The sequence below is a fragment of the Stegastes partitus genome, unplaced genomic scaffold (genome assembly GCF_000690725.1).
Source record: "Stegastes partitus isolate 25-593 unplaced genomic scaffold, Stegastes_partitus-1.0.2 Scaffold1642, whole genome shotgun sequence".
In the NCBI taxonomy this organism is placed as follows: Eukaryota; Metazoa; Chordata; class Actinopteri; family Pomacentridae; genus Stegastes; species Stegastes partitus.
This window is the reverse complement of record NW_007579373.1, coordinates 96,910-116,349: the sequence shown is the minus strand read 5'-3', so window position 1 is coordinate 116,349 and position 19,440 is coordinate 96,910. Positions and strand designations below refer to the sequence as shown.

Here is a 19,440-nt window from a genome sequence, read left to right as displayed (position 1 = left end):
TGGTCCTGGACTTGAACATTAAATATGTTAAAATATGTTTAAATATGTTTTACTTTTTTTGCGTCGTAAAGAAGACTGTGTGGTCTAATTTGGTACGGGCTTCTTTTGAATAGTTTCTCACAGAGCTTACTTAAAATCATTTTTCGGGGTGAACAAAAATTGAATATCGACATCGGTAATATCGGTTATCGGCGATATCAGAAATCTTAGTATCAGATATCGGTATCGGCCAGAAATTTAAATATTGTGCATGGATTCATTTCAAAATGCTTGTTATTATATATGTTTTTTGTTTGTTTTACCATTTCCCTTTAATAGAAGGTGCCTCTGTTTATAGTCGTATTGCACTATAAGATCAACTAATTAACATTCATGACCTTCTACATGAACACAGTCTCATTTAATATATAAGAAATATATTATCAATCCTATGATGTGATGGTGATTTTATGTTGAATTGAATTATCTTACAGGGGACTGTGAAGGTCAGTAGATGATGTATGACCGTGCACGATCATTGCCACTGGAGAAACTGATTTGTGGTGGAGTCAATGCCATCAGCAACATTCCTTTGAATAGGTCATAAAATTGCTGGTCAGGCCTGCTGAGTGAAAGCTGTCAAGGTCACGGTGTCATTGGACGTCTTTATGCGATGCTTGATTTGGTTGAGCGATTAAAGAATTCAACACACTGTACAGACCAGTGTACAGTACTGGTTGAAAAAGACTTTAATTCAGTGCCTGGGAGAAACAGTACAACGCAATTTTGTTACTTTAAAAAAAAAAAAAAAAAAAAAAATGGATATCCACAGGTTCAGTCAAGACATCAGTAGGCCAAGTTAGTCTCTGAAATGTCATGCGAGGCTACTGGAAAAACGTTCTCCTTAACATACTGGTTTTTCTGTCCCTAACAATCGCGATAACACTCACTGCAACACAGATTAGCAGCAAACTAATCATCTCCAGCTTTACTCACTGATAGCTTTTTATAAGGTGGCGAAAGGGGATATAATCATTTCAAAGTCGCAGTTTTCGCTTGAAGGAATTTCACCCCCCAGATGTGGGATTATTCTTTACAGTCATGTAGCTACTGCAACGTTTCCGTATCTGCAGAATAATGTGTTTCACTATATGAGCTTATTGTGTAAAGCAGTCCACGGTGTGTTATAAGGCACAGTTTCTGATCGGAGGCTCTATTGAATAAAGACGTAAATGTTCTGCGTGGTGTAAAATATAAATGAGGGTATTTAGCATTTTTTTAGATTTTCTATTTTTTTGTCCTTACATAACTTCATTTAAAAATAAATATCTATTATCTTTTTTTAAAAATTTAAAATAGTCTTTAAAAGTTTGCTGTACCCCATCGGAACCCGAAATTCTAAACTGAAATTGGAAAAAAAAAATGTGGAAATGATCAATACCTAAAATAAAAATAAAAACAATAACAGGATGGATATAGCATTTTTAAAAACAGTTCAAAAGGTAAAACATTGATAACATCAAAAAAAAAAAAGAACACAAATGACAAACATGTAATATACAGAATTTGTTTCTTTTAAAAAAAAGGGATACAATTTGAGAACGCTTTCAGCTTCTCTGCTGTTGTTCTGCCCCTTGAAGAAAATATGTGCCAATGCCCCCGAGAAAAAGGACCAACACCCCTCTGTTTGAACCATTTCTTTGGCGTATATGGAGGGGAGGAGCAGACGATGCAAAGCGTCCCTGCCAGGCGAAGTGCCACAGGGCCAGTTCATTGGACGCCGCATATTCACAAGCTGCGTTGTCTGGGAATTAAAAAAAACAACAACTAAAAAAAAAAAAAAAACATGTCTGCTTGGACATAAAAATAGAAAAAAAACAACAGATCACAAAAAAAAAAAAATGGAGGATGGACGGGATTTATTTTTTGGAGGGTGATGTGAGGGCGTTCTCGATGCAGAGGACAATGTAGGAGCCGGAGCAGCTGCTGGAGGTTTGCTGCAGGAGGTGGCCGCTCTGTAGAGACGATGCCAGACCAGAGACAGCGCGGTCGCCTGCCCGCCATGTTTCGCAGTAGTGGTCTGTTTGCCGGTGGCCTTTGTTGCTTGATCCATGCCAAACCATTTTCTCAGGCCTGGAGGTGATCAAAAACAGAGGTCAGAATATACAGTATGTGGCTACAAATACGAAAACAACTGAGTATAAAAAAAATACAACTGTAAATCAGCAAAGGAAACAACAGAAAAAATATGATTTTCAGATTAAACAAACACTCACCATGCGCTGTCCCTGAGGATATCTCTACCATCAAAGGAATAGATAGGGGTACTCTCCCTCATTTTGCTGGCGTTGTCACCAAAGATGGACTCCCAACTGCTAAACAACACTTGGTCCTGCAAAGAAAACAACAACAAAACAAAACAGTGGTATGTTTGATTGTTGTTCATAAAGCAGCAAGATACATGGAGCATAGTTAGAGAGCAGTGAATACATATCCAAGAAACTGCACCACTCAGGAATAGTCTTATTCAGAACTTTCCAATTGTGTCTTTCAGTCTCAAAACATTTATTTCTCTTTCCTTGCAATTGTACATTTTACCATACACTCTATGTCCTGTATTCTTGCCTGAACAATACTTGTTTAACTTTATCAGACACCCCTAAAATGGACCAGACCATTTCTTAACCTTGACTTTTATCACTGCAGCGGCTTACATCCTCATAGTCTATTCTTACGACTTAGAATTTAGGAACCCAGCTGCCATTTTCAGACTATTGAGCGATCTTTAGCATTAGTCACTCGTACAGGCTCTGTGCTGTCCGTGGGCTGGCCTTCACTGTTGGCTGTCAGTTAAACAACACCATGTTTTGCTGTGTATGTCCGCTTTGTCAACAATCCGTGCAACGGTCGGCGAGTTACGGCTCTCTTTTTGTCACTATGAAAACAGCGGTTTGCTTACAAAGGAAGGAAAAAACTGGTGGTCACACACACTTATCCTGCAGACAGTGGAAGCACAGTGCTGCCCGAATATGAGAAGAAATACGGGTTCTATTAAAACGCTGCCATTCGTTACCGATACTAATAAAATGGTAAATAATATTGTTTTTAACAGCAGGGCTTTGTGATACCTTTTTATTATCAGCATACTGTTTAATAGTGCTCTGGAATACTTTGTAGGTTGGCTACAAAAGTTGCTGTGTGGTATGAGAGGATATCATACATTTGAGTTATCATTGTCTGCATAAAGACTTTATGTTCAACCATCAAGATACTCTAGGATTTGTACGACTTCAGTTGACTGAAGCACACACCTGCACTGCACTTCCCTTTATGTCCAGGAAGGAAAGCCTTGACCCCTGATTGTCACTGTGTATTTCACACTCTGCCGTCAGCGCTGCAGGTGTACTTGTTAATACTTCCTCACTTCTCGAGCATCAGAATCTCACCTTGAGGTTCACGATGGGGAAGCTGTCCCTGTCCGACCTGCGGACGATGGTGTAGAGGTCTTGAAGCTTGGAGGACAGGAAGGCTCTGAAGGTTCCCTTCAGACCCACAGCACGGGCCTGCTGGAAGCACAGGAAGTCTGCCCCACGGATTCCTCGCATGTTACCGGTTTGAGGGGCGTTCAAGGCGATGAGGTGGAGCTGGTGAAGACAGGATCACAGGTTCATGTTAAAACAGGAGCCTTATCGCTAATCTGGTTTTGTTACAAGAAAATGTATTGCAGACTAACAGTGATAAAGTTTACACCATGAATACATTGAGAGAGCTTTCATTTACCAGAACTTTCATTCTTCAAAGTTTGTTTGCGTCTTTATGACACAGCTACGGACTGATGTATATCAACATGTGATGAACCATTGTTGTTAACAAGATGGCAGGCCAGCTTAAACTTTACAAAATCAGCAAACAACTGCAGCATGTACTGGTTCTGGGAGGAATGACGAGCACTTTGTTTAACGATTATCTGCCGTCTTATCTGCTTGTGCATCGCATCAGTTTACTGCCAACCTTACACCACATTCTCTGGCCTGTCACAGTAAGTCTACCTTGTGGTAATGACACGCACTCAAGAATTAGTGTTTCACTTTATTGCCATTCATTCTATGAATAAGTGGAATTAATATAATTTCTACTTCTGAGCCTCTGTGGCTTATGCAGCTGCAGCCTACAGGGAGGAACGGTTTTTCTTCACAGCAAAATGAATCAGGACAGGGCAAATGAATGTCACAGAGCAGTGATAAAATATCTGGTGAAAGCCCTACAGCCCCTCCGCTCAGTACAACGTCTCTGGTTTAGACAATTAGGTAATTGACCCCTAAATCATTATTGAAACGGCCGCTTGTGTCGTTAACGTGATTAGATGAACCTAGACTCTTAAATATACATTTTTTTATTTTTTGTTAGACAAAACATTTGAAATGTATTTGGTCCTATGCTGAGTGAATGAAACGATAAAAGCAGCACATTTTTCAAGCTGACACGTCTTCATTCACCCAGAGCAAACAAAACATGTTTAAAGTTGAAAGGATTTAAAAGCAAGGCTGGAACTGTTTGAATCTCATTCCTGTCTTCAGGTTTTATGATTTGTAATGTCCCAGCTGTTCCACGGCTCATGCTTATTTTCTGCACTATATGAAAATAAACTTTATTCAATAATGTTATAATTTAAGTTCTTAGAATCCATTCATGATTTTATACCAATTAACACTACAACAAAGTGACACAGCAGCCTTCATGATGAGGCAGATTGATATCTTATGTCCGAGCTCTCCTGCTTCAGCTCTACTCACTGCTGATCCCAATGTGTCAACGCGGCCCGCAGGTTCTGGCACAGGTGGGCTGGGTCGCCGCGCTGGAGTCACAGGGTGTCTATTCTCAGTGGCTAATCTTCCATCTGTGTGACCTGTGTGTCTCTGGTCGGGGAATCGGGGCTCATACTGCGGGGGGTATCTGGGATCGACGGGTGGGTTTGGCGGTGGCTCAAGCGGTCGTATGGCAGAACCACCCTGGGAGTAGTGGCCTGCTCCGTTGTTCTGCGACTGGTCCTGGGACTGGGGGTACAGAATCACAGGTGGCGGCTGGACCTCTGCCACCTCGTTCTCCTTTAAAGGAAAAACATAGATTTAGAAATTACAATCAGTCAGTGAATGTCAAATATAGTGTTTTATTACTCTGGAGAACTTACCAGATCTCTGAAGAAGGGACTGTACTGGCCGAGCTGGGAGGAAGGGAAACAGCTGGTTAGTGCTTTTTGCATAAACTCATGGTGACAACATCATCTTTTTTTAAACTAGGGTCATAGCAGCAGCTATACAAGCTTTTTTTTTTTAATGTGACCTAATAGCCAAAAAGATTTTTAGAACTCCAACTTTAGTATCTAATCGTATTTAAGTTCTGTGGTATGGCCGATAGTTTAAACGCCTTTTTCAGTACGATGATGAAATTCAACAAATTGCACTATTGGGAAGTAGATGATCGTACCATGACTTGCCGCAGTCCGTTGCGTACTCTCAAGTAAAGGTCCCCTTTGTCTATGATGTAGATGAGACTGCCCTCGTCTTGGCTTCTGGCAGTAGCAATCATTGTGTCATATGACCCCAAAACTGTGACCTGGAGAGAACAAATGAACTGTGAAACACCTGGAGGTACAATTAATAACTAAATGATTAAATGGCATATTTTATCAGATATAAATCTAAGACACACTCATTCAGTTGTATCACAACTGAAATAGTCTGCAGATTGATGTATGAATTGTGATTTAAGTTATTGAACTTACCCCAGACGAAAGACCCGGACTTCCAGGTGGGCCAGGAGGACCAGGAGGTCCAGGGACACTGACAGCTTTAACATGAAAGTAAAGCTTGTCAGTGGTTTGTCATTTTAACAGATCAAGTGAAATTTGTCTCTACCAGTCAGCGGCTAAAGTGCAAACAGTATAGCTTAATGCAACACTAGTTGTTTAAGAGACTTTATTAGTAACATCTGAACCCTGTAGGGATTATTCAGAATATTTTTAACCAGCAAAAAGGCCACTTACGGGGATTGGGCCTATATGCTCCTGGAAGTGAGGGAGACGCTGAGGGTCCTGGAGGTCCAGGTGGTCCTGGAGGACCTGGACGCCCATCATATCCAATCCCTGTTGGCCCCGGTGGTCCCTGGGGTCCAGGAGGGCCTACTATGGACTCTCCCTTTGGACCCTAACAGAAAAGAAAACTCTAAATTCCTATAACATGATATATATTTCTGAAATGTCAAACATCTATTCAGGACAAACAACTTTTGTTTATGATAACTAGTCTGCTGCTAACCAACCAAGTAAAACCAGAGATCTTCTCACAAACCAGGATCTAAAAACATATGAGTGAGACACTGTACTCTCAGAACTCACCGGTAGACCTGGGTTGCCAGGTGGCCCTGGTGGGCCCTGTAGTCCTCCAAAACGTGGGTCATAATATCCACCACCAGGCTCTCCCTTTTCTCCCTTGACACCTGGGTCTCCAGACTCTCCCTTCAGTTCATTCTGTTGGAAAACATTTAATGTTATGATGGTTTTTCCTCTGACAGTACATCCAGCATACTAAGAAAACTGATGGTGGTGTACTGGGAAGGTAGTTTACCTTAAATGTGTAAATATCGAAATTAGAGGCTGTTCCTGAAAAAAAAGAAAGATGCGTTAGAAAAACAAACTGTCCTGCAGACGTATGTATATACACATACATGTATATGTCATATTAGTAATAAGTGCATTTATTTATGCAAACTCTAGAGTTTACCTGGGATCCCTTGAAGTCCACGCTCTCCTTTTTCTCCTTTAACCACTACGACAAATTACAACATATTTAAAAGCCATGTTAATTTGTGTTCTGAGTTTGTCACACCTCATTAAAACGTGTTACTAACCACACGGCTAAATTTAAATGACAAAGTCAAAAGTCAAGGCCCAAAATAATAAGCATTTTTTTCCCTGAAAAGCTGGGGACGTGCACACTGAAGGTGCTGAAATTACATCCAAACACAGAGGAAAGGTGAAATCTCTCAAGTGTCAAATACACTACAACCTGAAAACTAGATCCTCGGTCCAGCAGCTTCATTGGACTTGTACAGCCATACAAGCTTGAGCCACAAGAGCCAGAACACAATTCAAATTGTGCCGTTAATTAACATGCTAAAAAAAAAAATTTACCCACGTTTAGTGGGTGACAGGTTCTCCTGTTCGATCACAACTTTACACCTGCTGCAGTGCACAGTTTGATAGCAAGCTATGCAAAATTTGCAAAACAGTGTGATCTCCTTATTTAAATGTGTTACCAGTGATAAGATGAAGAAGAGGAGGTCTGGTTTTGAGGATCACATTAAACATCAGAGAAAAAGACCAATACAGCATTACTTGCACTGACTTTAGCTAATGTTTCATTAAAGATAAACTCACACAGCACCACATAAAATCAACTTAAAGGGTTGCTGCTCCCACAGTTGAGATACTTTAGATCCACTGATGCTAATACAACTGGGTGATGTGCAACACAAAGTATGGCTCTGGTGCGTCATTGAGCCGTGATTTCTGCCCCAACCACAAAAATCCCCAACACTGAAACGCTGAAAACAGTTCAACAGTCTAGCTCCACAATTCAGTTCTACATAGCTCAGAGTAGCTTCACATGCTTCACCGGTGTAACTGAGTTTAGCACTCCACAACACTTCACATCATGCGTTACTGATAGTGGTTTTCTTCTGTTTTATCTACTCATTCTTCAGATTCAGTCTTGACAGCTTAATCTCTTGACAGTAGAGTGTATATCCACTTCAGGCTGAAGCAGCAGGACCAAACTGAAATTAAGATAGAACTGTTCATCTCTCCAGACACGTTAAACCCTTTATAAATCTCTCCTCCTTTGTCACGTTTACTTAACTTCTCCATTCTGATCCGTCTCTTTGAGGAGTTCTGTTCTGCTGTATTTTGTTTTGATGTTAAAATAATAAATATTGCATATGGGGACATCCTACCTGGGTAATTCCTTGAAGTGTCATCATAGCGCTATGAAGAGAAAAAAACAAAAAGCAGCAAAGAAAAAAGATTTAGTTTAGGGTACATGAGCGACATCGACTTTAACTGATACGTATGAATGCCCAAAATGTAAGTCAGAGAATGAGGTGTGGGTTCTTATTACTCACATTGAATCGATCTACAGGTATGGCTGGCCCAGGGAGTCCAGGTGGTCCCGGTGGTCCTGGTGGGCCAGGGACTCCCTAATGAAAACAAGGTTGTTTGTTTGTTTGTTTTTCTGTTGTTTATACAGACTGGTAGCCCATTTGGAAGTTGAGAAATTTGAGATAGTATCAATGAAATAAAATGACATATCCAAATCAATTATTGTTTGCATTGATGTAAACAAGTACAGCTTTGGTTAGAATTTAAAATCCCTCCCGTGAAGAGGTGTATCTACATCCATGTCTATCAACATTTGGCATGGTGGCATCAAAAAACAGTTTGAAAGGAAAAGCAACACTCATCGCAAGTTCTTCCTCCAAGACATACATGCAGAGCAGAATTTGTACCATTAAACAAGGGTCGGCTCATTGGTGCTACATGGGAGCTTTTCCAAGGGGAAATGTTCTGAAGAGAACATAGCTAGCTAGTGAGCTAAAAGTTAGGTTGAGCAGCAGCCAAGGTTGCCTCGTTAAATCAAGGCTTATTAAAAACAAGTAAGCTAAATCAAAAGCTAGCCCATTTTCTATGCACAATGCAACCCTCCTCCTTTTCACTGAGTGTGTGCGGTTCTTGACAAGCTTCACCCGTGGCTGGCACGAGTCTTTGTGAGATCTGAGTAGAGTTTGAGCTGGTTTGTTGGTTGTAGAATAAGCAAGATGATGTCGAACTCTCTTGAATAGCTGCTGTAGCTGTGAAGTCTGCCAGCTATTGGTAATTGTATAGTCTTACATAGCCAGACCTTTCTCTGCAGCTCTGCAGCAATAAGGGAATAAGCTCTCTAACTGAAGGCCAATCACAGTCATCTTGGGTGGTGCTAAATCCAGGATGCAGCAATGGTGCCGCTGCAAAATAGTGAATTGTTTCGGTATATAAGAGTTATTTACCAAAATAAACAAAAAACAGTGGAAGGGGAGGAGAAAGTGTGCAGTGGAATTGGACGGCTTATACCCAAAGTGTACATGTGGTGAGTCAGACTACAGGTAATATTACTACTTACAGGGTAGCCATAGCCAGTTCCACCTCCTGGCTCGCCTTTCTCACCCTTGTATCCGTTGACACCAGGGCGACCCTGAACAGAAAAAGTCTTTGATTTAATATCTGCACTTGGAATAATAGAGACAAAGGGGTAAAAACTACACTAATGTAATGATATACAGCAGAAATGTATGTGGTCCATTATATAACCACAGAATAGCAATACATGTAAAAATATAACAACATCAGACAGCAAGAATGGAGCACTTACAGGTCTTCCAGGCATTCCAATTTCACCTTTTAATCCAGGAGGCCCATACTGGCCCTGCAACAATAAATCATGAAATAAGACAGTGTGAGTCAACAAGAAAGTGAAACTGCAAAAATACAGTCATTCATTTTCACAGTTAGCACGTAATCTTAGAAACTCTAACACTTACAGGGGGTCCAACAGGTCCTGGAACCCCCCTGTCTCCCTAGATGCATGGGATAAAAAAAAAAGAAAGAAAGAAAATTAGTTTAAAGAACAGACATACCACCAGAACAAAACTCACAGAACAGCTTAGGTAGATCAGAACAGGCATCAGGACGGACAGACAGACGGATGCAGTGAGACTTTACCTTCGAACCACCCAGCCCTTCCAGATACAGAAGATTTCCATCTGGTCCAATTACTAAGCCAGGCTCCCCTTTCTCTCCCTGAACACACAGCAGCAGCAGCGACAAGACAACACAGACTGGGTGAAACGGGTGTCTCCATGTTAACAAGGGGCTAAATGAATCGTTGAACGACAAATTAGATTTTACCTTCACTGCGTAGCCTGGAGGACCGGGGTCTCCTCTGTCACCTTTTGGTCCAATTGGACCCTGGGAGATAGATTCAATACAAACATGACACTTGAAAAACTAAGAAGGGGTCAGATTAACAGTCATGTGACAGCTAGAAACTCTTTGTCCTCGTAGATCAGTTCTAACCAGCGTAATCAGACATCCTATTAGTCTCTGTCATCGCAGCACTGCTCTGATCTGCTGAGTGGAGAACTACATGTTGTCCACTTTTTGAAGTAGATGAAGTGCAATGTAGTATGACTGTGAGTCAGAGAAGCTTTTAATGCCTGCCAAATGATAGTAATGGATATGGATTAAGAAAAGGAACACAGTCTAGAATACAAATGTCAGCAGCGGGGTCACGTCCCCACACACACAAATTCAACACTGACAGTCTAATCTCTTTATTGAAGTCTGAGTTTGCTAATATTCTATATTTCTGTTATTGTGAACAAATCTCATGAAGACAACAATGATTTGAGTCCATCCCAGCCCTTTCATTTGTGTCATTGTTGCCCAGACATGAATACAATAAAACGCGGCAGTTAGCTGCAGATCACAGAAAATGTCACAAAGTGGTTTGAAGATTGTGGTTCGCATCTTAATGTGAGAACAACTGTCAACAGTATTTGCTACATGTGTCCGGTGAAAAGACATGTGCTTTCCAGTTAATAAATACCGTGTTATTTTAGACTCAATTTTAGACAAACAGAAACCTTTAATACAGTCCACATGTTCTCTATAAATGATGTAACACTGGGATACTCACAGGAAATCCAGCTTGACCAGGTAAACCAGGCCCGCCCTGTACAGGAAAAAAATATTACTTATTTTTCTGTATTTTTCTTTTTACATAAGATCAGTGTCCTCTGTTTTACTGACTTTAAATATAAAACAAACACATGCACATCTGACCGTGCTCTTCAACCAATCTGAGTTAAAATGCAGTTTGTAGAGTAAGATGTTTGGTGAATGTCTGGTTCATAGAAACAGATGCTAATATCTTGTTTGTGTGCAAATACAAAAACTGTGTGCGCGCGTGAAGCCGTAATATTTGGGTTGCAGTGTTATTATGTAATAATAACAACTTACCTGAGGCCCAGCTCTGCCAGCAACACCATCAAACTGCAGACAATAGAGTTGAGATGGATGTTATTACTGATTTAAACGGTTTAAACTAATTAAAATCCTGCTTCACAGTGTTGCTTATGTGCATGTCTGCAAGTGTTAGATCTATGTGGTTTGTTCAGTGCTGATATAGATTATTAGTAATCAGTGAGACCAATAACTGAGATTTGGAACTGATTTCATATTTGTATTAAAAATGAAAATTTTGGTTTCAAAATTTTGCATAATGAACTCAAACAGAAATCTTGACACGTATCAGATCGTGCTCTGGGTGGGACACTGAGACCACATAGTGACAACAGAAATAGAGAAGCAGCTGCATCAGAGCCAGAGAAGAGCATTTTAACACTCATTTGTTTTATAATTAATTTGTTTAAAAAAATCTCAACACTGATAATTGGAAAAATGCTGGATATCGTCTCAGACAAACGTTCCGGCTGATAGTTGGTTGATTGCTGATTTCAGACTACTGAGTGTTGTTTTGATACTTACGTTGTCGGATGGCTGGTAGATGATTTGTCCTGGTGGTCCAGGTGGACCCGGTGGACCTGGGTGTCCAGTTCCATCTCGACCCGGTTCACCCTACAAGCACAAAAAGAAAAATGACATCCTGTCTAGCACGACATCCACAACTGACAGACAACAAATGACAATATGATAAAAGTCAGATGGCATGTGTGTGTTTTTATAAAATATCGGATGAGCATCTGACAGATAATTGCTTAATGATAAAAACAGTGTTCACCGTCTCTCCTTTGTCCCCTCTGTCACCCTTTGGTCCCTGTAAAATAAAGGAGAGTGGGACAAGAGATATTTCAGGGAAGGTGAAAACAGTGATGTCCTAATACCTGCTTCATAAAGGTCTGACAAAAGATCTACAACTTTCTTTTCAAATCAACTTCAAGACAACAAAAGCACTGCTCTTCTATTGTAGTCATGTAATACTCGAAACCTGTTAAAAAAAATGGAAAAACAATTGAATTATCAAGTATGTGAAATTGAATTCACCTTTAATCTAATGTCTAGCTTCAATTGAAGTGAGCTGTTTTTAACTGTCTAATCTTTATATCAGTTACTTTTTTACACAACTGATTGACTCATTAATTTATAAGGGGTTGCTATTTTATAACCTGGAACATACTCAATACAAAGGAGTTTATAAATTAGTTATTATGGTCATGGGGATAAATGGTGTTATGACTCTGGTACACGATACAAACTGAAGGAGTTGAAACATCTAGAAGAAGTCAGACAGTTACAGACAAAAACAAACGTGAGTGTTTCCTTATTTTGACAGTTGGCTCAGTCTGTAGTGTAACATGTCAAACAAAATCCTCAACATCCGTAACACACAGGTCTCAGACATCTGACACTGTGTTAACACTATGTAACCTCTGAAGTGTTCTTCATCTCATCTGTCTGATTAGAAATTATCCTTTTTTTCTTTTCTTTTTTTTTTTTTACCGGTGGTCCAGGGAAGCCGTCCAGACCCGGCTGCCCGTCTCTTCCTGTAGGACCTTCACTGCCCTTCTGACCTGGTATACCGATCAACCCGGGTTTACCCTGCAGAGGTACATTCAAGTTAGACCAGCTCAATTCAGAAAAACACACACAAATAAAGTGAATGTTAAACCACAGACGACTAGCATACAGCACAAAGACAAAACACTTTGTCCTCTATCAACAGTTAGCTCTACTGTGCTCTTAATACTTGATCTCCTTGACTCTTCCTGTGCAGCTCATTCACATAGGACTGTGTATTCCTCCAAATCTGAATGCAGATATGAAGATAATCTATGTAGAGGTAAACAACGATGTAACTACAGGAGATATTGGCTTATTTGTTGTTTATAACAAATATTTATCCCACTGAGTTGTGCAGCTCTTTGCAGCTACTTCCTGTTTATTGTGTTGCTTTTTGCAGACCATGTGGTCCAATGCCATTGTGTGGTTTTGGACCAAATCAAACCAAACCACCAGTGAAACATTCGGAAAGCCATTTTAACATTTATTGATTGGGGGTTGCCACTTTGCAGACATTTTGCAGATATCCATAGAAACATGAGTCATGTTGCTGTTTACGCTCAGTGTTTGCCAACATTTTCCATCTGAGATACGTTCTTGCTGCTTTCTTTGCACTTAACTACAGTGCTTTTTGTATTAGTGCTTCTATTTGTGTATTTTTCTTCTTGGACTTGTTCAGTTCTGTTTGTGCGTTCGGAATTTCCACTTGTAGCCATGAAATGACCTCTTTTCCATTTCAGTCAATAAACAGTGAAACGGCCACCAACATGCTTGTAAAAAGACATGACAGCAGAGTAGAGTAGCATGTACTATTTGGTATCAAGGATGAGTCCACCTTCACTAACCCAACCTGAATGTTAAATGAACTCATCAATAAACTTGGGGGAGCACAGAGTCAGTCCCAGGTAGCTGTACCTCAGGCTTGTTTATGAGTTCTTTTCATATTTCATATCGCTAAAATGATTTTACTTTAAAAATAGGAAGGTTTTGTGTGTTTGGAAAGGGGCAGGAAGACCAGCTCATCATCAAAAAAATATCTTTATTTACTTACTGGAAGTCCAGGTAGGCCAGGAGGACCCTGAAAGCACACAACATCAGCCTTTGGTCACTTGCAAGCTCTAGTATCCCATCATCATCCAGTTAAATATTCAATATTCAAAATACATGCCATGTTGTTTTTACAGAAATAATGGTGCTTTGTCTGGAGGCCTTTGATTTCAAACAACCTGTATGATTTAATTTGACTCAAAATAGATTTAATTGAGTTTACAATTTTACAAAGCCCTGGTTTTGCTGCTGTCCTCCCAGGAACACAGATATGCTTGTTTAGATGACCACAAACAAGAGCTGCTCATCAGATGTGGGGTCAGAGCCTCACTTTTTATTGAATTTATTGAAATGACTCATAAATCCTCAGACTCTCCAACCACAACAAGCAAACAATACAACATAACAATACCAAAATATACGCATAACATTACATTTCCGAATATTCACAAGCCAGTTTCTTAATTAGACAAAATATCCTTTGTTGACCAGCATTTCTCTAATCTATGTTTAAGAGTTACCTGAAGGAGCCCACACTGCATCCTCTGGAAGCTGGCTGCCTGCTTTTACAGTGCAGGGTTTGAAGATGTTTTTTTCTTGTTTTAGAATAACACTCCTCATATAACACTCCCCTTCAGAGCTACAGCTAGTTTAGTAGCCTGACTTGTAATAGTGGGACTGAGAAACGTCAAAGTGCAACTATTTACAATTTTGCCTGTAACATTAAGTGACATATATGATGTTCTGCGGGACGTTAAGTTGATAAAAATGTATGTACCTGTACTCCTTCTGGTCCTCTGACACCAGGAAGTCCGTTGGTGAAAACCCCACCAGAACCCTCCATGTCATCCTTCAAATACAACAAAGATGTTATGAAAAACTTTTAAATTCTTTATGAAAAATTGGTTTATTTATTATATTTCTACACACTAGAGGTGTTCACAGGTTCACCAGAACCCTAGGAGATGAGAACCAGTGTTGAAACCCATGAAGACCTCTGCTACACACTGAGAGCTTCAAACACAATCCGACACCAGATGTAAAACCTTCTTTTATGTCGGATAGCAAGGCTGTCGGATTGTTAAGACGGAGGTCGGAGATACAAGGAGGGCTTGACGCTTGAAGGTTCATTTGTTGTTAATATTTATTGTTTATAGTTGTTATAATAATCAGTGTATTGTTAGAACACTACGCATCGCTGGATCTCACACCTATTTGACCAGTGCGCTTGTGCACGGGCCCGTCGATTGACATCAAAGGTAAGTAAATCTGTCGGATTGTTCAGTCAGATAATACGCCATTATCCTTATTTGTGACATAAAATGTTGTGTCAGAGTCTGAATCCAAGGCTGTCGGTATGTTAAGGCTATTTTTTATGGATTCCATTTGTTTTTCCTAAAAACCCTGTCAGATAGCAAGGTTTAGGATTGTTAAGGGTCAGAATGTCAAGTCATGACTTTAATTACAGTTAGAATTTTAATAGTAATGCAAAAGAGTATTGTACTGTATATTATTACTGAACATGTTTTCATAATTTAAATTCCGTCATCATTCGCTGTCTCCCCAACAACATTACATCATAGCTCTTGTAACATGACATTTTGTCATCTATCAAAGGGCAAAGGAGAACTTACAAATCCAACACGATAACTTGGTCCAGGAGGTCCGGGAGGCCCGGGAGGTCCAACTGGTCCCATTGGTCCAGGCAACCCAGCCAGTCCAGGATCTCCTGCACGTCCAGGTAAACCGATGTCTCCTGGAGCTCCCTAAAGGATGAAACAAAAGGAGTAAATTCAGTGTTCAGGATGAATAAATAAAAACTGAGATAAAAGTTGATACAAAGATGTAAGTGCATGTAACCATGGTAATGTGGGTTTTTGTAAATTAACTGACAGGAATCTCACATTTCCTGCACAGAACTACGACTACCATACTGCTACCATTCAGCATTTGGTTATCAGTACAAGTAAATGTGGTTTTAAAAGCACGAGCCATCACTTAACACACTGTTGTGCATCAGCATTCATGATCGTTGTTTAAATTCAGACATTATTAATGTTAAAACCATAGCCAGTGCTCAGATTAGACTTTGAGTCAAGGCTGCAGCTGACAATATTTGACAAACATTTGCATATTGTTAGAAGACACAAATCCCCTTTTGATGGCTGACATGCTGAAGCCCAGTTACCTGCAGATGGGAAGGCTTAGGAGGGAAGGAGGAGGATAAATAGTGAGGCAGCAGATTGGTGAGAAAAGAAAAGTAGGAACTTGGCTGGAGAAATGAAAGGGATAGGAGAAGTTTAAGAAATACTCAAAGTCGACTTGGCATGTCCTCTACAAGGGCAGTTTACATTTGGCTGTGTTTTGTAGAGTAGATATCACAATACATTGACTAGGGTAAAAGAAAAATTAAAATAGTAGGTAATGAATTCATACCTTTGCTCCGATTGCTCCTGGAAGTCCCAGCTCACCTGAATCACCCTGATTTGGGAAACAGATTGACAAACTTACAAACAGCAATTAAAGTCTGAACAGCAAGTGAAAAACTAAAACTTGAATTTTCTTCGCTTTCTGTCTGAAGAAATATGAACTTATCTACTTTTTTAATCATTATTTTTAAAAGCTAGATAAAAACAAACTGTGGATATATTTATGAAAACAGTGTCTGAGCTTCAGGCGTTGGGTGCACGGCTCCAATGGCAGCACTTGACTGACCTATGAACACTGATACAAGCTGCCTTCCTCCTTTTTCGACAAACCCATGCAACGAGGACTGAAGTTTGATTTAACAGCATTGTTAAGTTTGTTTTCCACTCTGAAAATGGAAGAAATTTTGCACCAATTCCCACCAGACATCAGGGTTTGTTCATGTTATTTTAACACCTGCTCAGTCGTCAGTGTTTAGAATGAAGTGGGTCTTGCTCACGTAATTGATCCAGTTGTGGTGACGGTAAATTACCAGACAAAACTCTAAGCAACGGATGGTCTCGTGACCTCAATCGCTCCAAGTTATTATGCAGAGTAATGGAACAGCGCAAAATGTTAACTATCTGTGTCACCATTGGAAATTAAATTGTAACTTTACCCTCAGATCTCAGCCTAACTTCAGCCAATATACATCACTGCAGACATATGAGGCAGCAGGTGCCCGCCACAGGCCAGAGATAAATGCAGAGCGACACAGAATTGCAAGGCACCTGTGTGCAGGTGGAGGACGTTTCCAGCACAGAATCCCAAGAAGAGAACATCAGCGTGGTGGAGGACCATTGAGGTCCTGGGCCGCGGCAGTTCGAGCGGTTGGCTCAAGCCAGTAATGCCCAAAACTCTTTGTGCCGAGGCAATCGAAGTGCAAGTGAAAATAGGGCAGTCTCTAAGTGGCAGCAAAATGTCAGTTATAAGGAGGGTAGAATGAGGGTCTGAATGATGCTTGTACAGCTGTGAAAAGCACAAGTCTGGGCAGTTCTGCCACAACTGAAAAATACTAATTGGAAGAATGTATATGTTTCACAGTCTCCTTTTTCCCTCTGATTACACGGTGTTCACATTCTGTCATAATGTAGATGTACTGATGTAGATGTAGCTTTGGCCTTCCAAGGCTCAGGATGATTCATAACAGTAGATATTGTTTTGATCAATTTTCAACCCATAAAATGACGATTTTTCTAAATTTAGTAAAAATAAATAAATAAAATAAAATATCACGATTACCAGAAGTCATGTGTTTCACCGTAGTTCAGTCATATAATTTAAAGCTTAAAAAAACTGTCGTGCCTCTTGAAGTGAACAGTAATAACTGTGTCTAGATCCTGTCCACATCATGGAGGTTTAAGTTTTAGAGAAGCAAAACAAATCACATTTTGTTAGTATTTAGAGAAATCATTTCTATGAAGACGTTACCTTGTCTCCCTTGGGACCGGGAACTCCTGGAAGACCATCAGTACCCGGTAAACCAGGCAAGCCCTAAAGGCCAAAAGATTAGGTTCAGGTATCCAGCAGTGGTTGATTTGGTTAGACTGTGTACTCATTGGTGGAGCTGTTCAGACAGTTTTAGGGTTTAAGGAAATATTGTGACTGGTGGTTTCGGAGGACAATAAGACAGACACGTACAGGTTGACCGGGTGCTCCATCCTTTCCTGGTGGTCCAAATGCTCCAGAACTCACTCCTGTGCCACCTGTAGAGAGACCAGGTAGGCCGGGGGGACCAGGAGGACCGGGTGGCCCAGGAAGTCCCTACATACATTGTATATATGCACAAATGGAACAGATCAGATTTTTACCTGCATAGCACAAACTTAGATCATGTCTCTGAGGAGAGAAGGAAAGTTTTATTTCTTCTTACCCGAATAGATTCCAGATCTGGGAATCCTGAACCCTCCATGTCCACAAAGGTCTGAAACATATTATTTAAAATCAGTTGTGTTCAGTAAAAGTCGGCAGTCGTCTGTTTATGTCTAAACAATATTAACTCACAGATCTGAGGCCTGGTCCTGGGGGTCCTGGAGGTCCCGGGGGTCCCCTGGGACCAGGCTGACCTTCTCCACGGTCTCCCTGTATTTAGAAGACTCATTAAGACAAGGAAAGTCTACTACGCTCAGTTCTGCTTCTTTGCAATGTTTTTTTTATTTAATTTTTGGCTGTTACTCTGTTGATGTTTCTAACCTTCTCTCCTCTGGCTCCAGGGTCACCTGGAGTTCCAGGGAAGCCTGGAGGTCCTTCAGGGCCCTGTGTTGAGGAAATCACAATGTTAGGGCACCAGAGGTTGTTATGAAGTATAATAAACTACACACCCTGAATAAACAGAATAGGTGTCTTTCAACATGAAAGAGGCACCAAATGTAGAGATTCAAAGCCATTGGTCACTATTGTTGGGGTTACAAATAAAAGATAAGACCAACTCACAGTTTTCCCATCCTCGCCAGGATCACCCTGCAAGATTGAAATAAAATAAAAAATCCTTGTAGAACATTGATGTATATATAGTTCAAACTGCATAGGTCGAAATTTCAGTCAACAGGTGCGATTAAATGTAACTTTATATTCAAGTTTTAAAAGAAAATATTTAAAAACATAGAATGAAGCTGACATTGTTCATGGTTCTCAACATAATCACTGTGACTAGCACAGTTGTTTTGTTTTTTAGTTGAATTGAAGTCATTTGAAGTAAACAATTAATCTGCAGGCTACTAACCGGCTCTCCTTCAGCTCCTGGTGGTCCCTGGGGGCCTGGTGATCCAGGTGGCCCTCGGGGTCCAGGGACTCTCGAAACAACGGCGCCGTCGCTTCCAACTGAATACTCGGTTGCAGATCCTGGAGGGCCAGGGGGCCCAGGGGGTCCAGGTGGGCCTTGATCACCCTTTTTCCCTTGATAGCCAAAGCCTGCACTGCCCTGGAGATAAAGACGTATCAGTGTTAAGTTAGGAGAAATTGAAAATGTAAGCTTCTCGATATCCGTCAACTTAACCCCCCCCCAGGTTTTAAAGGCACGTTATCCTAAAAAAACGTCAACAAAATTAAACTGGCTGAACTGAATTGCAGGCTTTGTTTACACAGAAACAGAAAGGACACAAGTATGCACCCAAATGAAGTAGATTGAGAGGAAATTAAAACATACTTGAGCTATAAAACAAATGCAGCATGACTCAGAAGTGGTACACAGAGGGGTACGTTGTCCACCGAGAGATATATTTAGCATGGTGAAACATCTTTCTAGAGTTAATGAGTAGTGTGAAAAGGCCTTGTTTTTT

The 19,440-nt window shown here is 40.5% G+C and overlaps 1 protein-coding gene across 1 annotated transcript in view; it reads right to left on the bottom strand.

Annotated features, from left to right (window-relative positions):
* Window positions 1-1,557: 1,557 nt before the first annotated feature.
* The window catches only part of col18a1a (collagen type XVIII alpha 1 chain a), a 46,363-nt gene continuing 28,480 nt past the window's right edge, over window positions 1,558-19,440 (bottom strand). The window contains exons 8-41 of the mRNA XM_008301209.1: window positions 18,885-19,082; window positions 18,596-18,622; window positions 18,356-18,418; window positions 18,167-18,244; window positions 18,036-18,086; window positions 17,804-17,926; window positions 17,594-17,656; window positions 16,133-16,177; window positions 15,331-15,462; window positions 14,475-14,546; window positions 13,701-13,727; window positions 12,590-12,688; window positions 11,871-11,906; window positions 11,618-11,707; window positions 11,090-11,122; window positions 10,767-10,802; window positions 9,977-10,036; window positions 9,791-9,868; window positions 9,610-9,645; window positions 9,441-9,494; window positions 9,192-9,263; window positions 8,158-8,232; window positions 7,990-8,020; window positions 6,759-6,803; window positions 6,603-6,637; window positions 6,374-6,505; window positions 6,023-6,182; window positions 5,762-5,826; window positions 5,464-5,592; window positions 5,168-5,200; window positions 4,773-5,084; window positions 3,426-3,623; window positions 2,256-2,371; window positions 1,558-2,112 (exon numbers count right to left, since the gene is read on the bottom strand). Coding sequence (XP_008299431.1) covers window positions 1,899-2,112; window positions 2,256-2,371; window positions 3,426-3,623; window positions 4,773-5,084; window positions 5,168-5,200; window positions 5,464-5,592; window positions 5,762-5,826; window positions 6,023-6,182; window positions 6,374-6,505; window positions 6,603-6,637; window positions 6,759-6,803; window positions 7,990-8,020; window positions 8,158-8,232; window positions 9,192-9,263; window positions 9,441-9,494; window positions 9,610-9,645; window positions 9,791-9,868; window positions 9,977-10,036; window positions 10,767-10,802; window positions 11,090-11,122; window positions 11,618-11,707; window positions 11,871-11,906; window positions 12,590-12,688; window positions 13,701-13,727; window positions 14,475-14,546; window positions 15,331-15,462; window positions 16,133-16,177; window positions 17,594-17,656; window positions 17,804-17,926; window positions 18,036-18,086; window positions 18,167-18,244; window positions 18,356-18,418; window positions 18,596-18,622; window positions 18,885-19,082 — 3,018 coding nt within the window. The 3' untranslated portion in view covers window positions 1,558-1,898. The remainder of the gene's footprint in view (window positions 2,113-2,255; window positions 2,372-3,425; window positions 3,624-4,772; window positions 5,085-5,167; window positions 5,201-5,463; window positions 5,593-5,761; window positions 5,827-6,022; window positions 6,183-6,373; window positions 6,506-6,602; window positions 6,638-6,758; window positions 6,804-7,989; window positions 8,021-8,157; window positions 8,233-9,191; window positions 9,264-9,440; window positions 9,495-9,609; window positions 9,646-9,790; window positions 9,869-9,976; window positions 10,037-10,766; window positions 10,803-11,089; window positions 11,123-11,617; window positions 11,708-11,870; window positions 11,907-12,589; window positions 12,689-13,700; window positions 13,728-14,474; window positions 14,547-15,330; window positions 15,463-16,132; window positions 16,178-17,593; window positions 17,657-17,803; window positions 17,927-18,035; window positions 18,087-18,166; window positions 18,245-18,355; window positions 18,419-18,595; window positions 18,623-18,884; window positions 19,083-19,440) is intronic.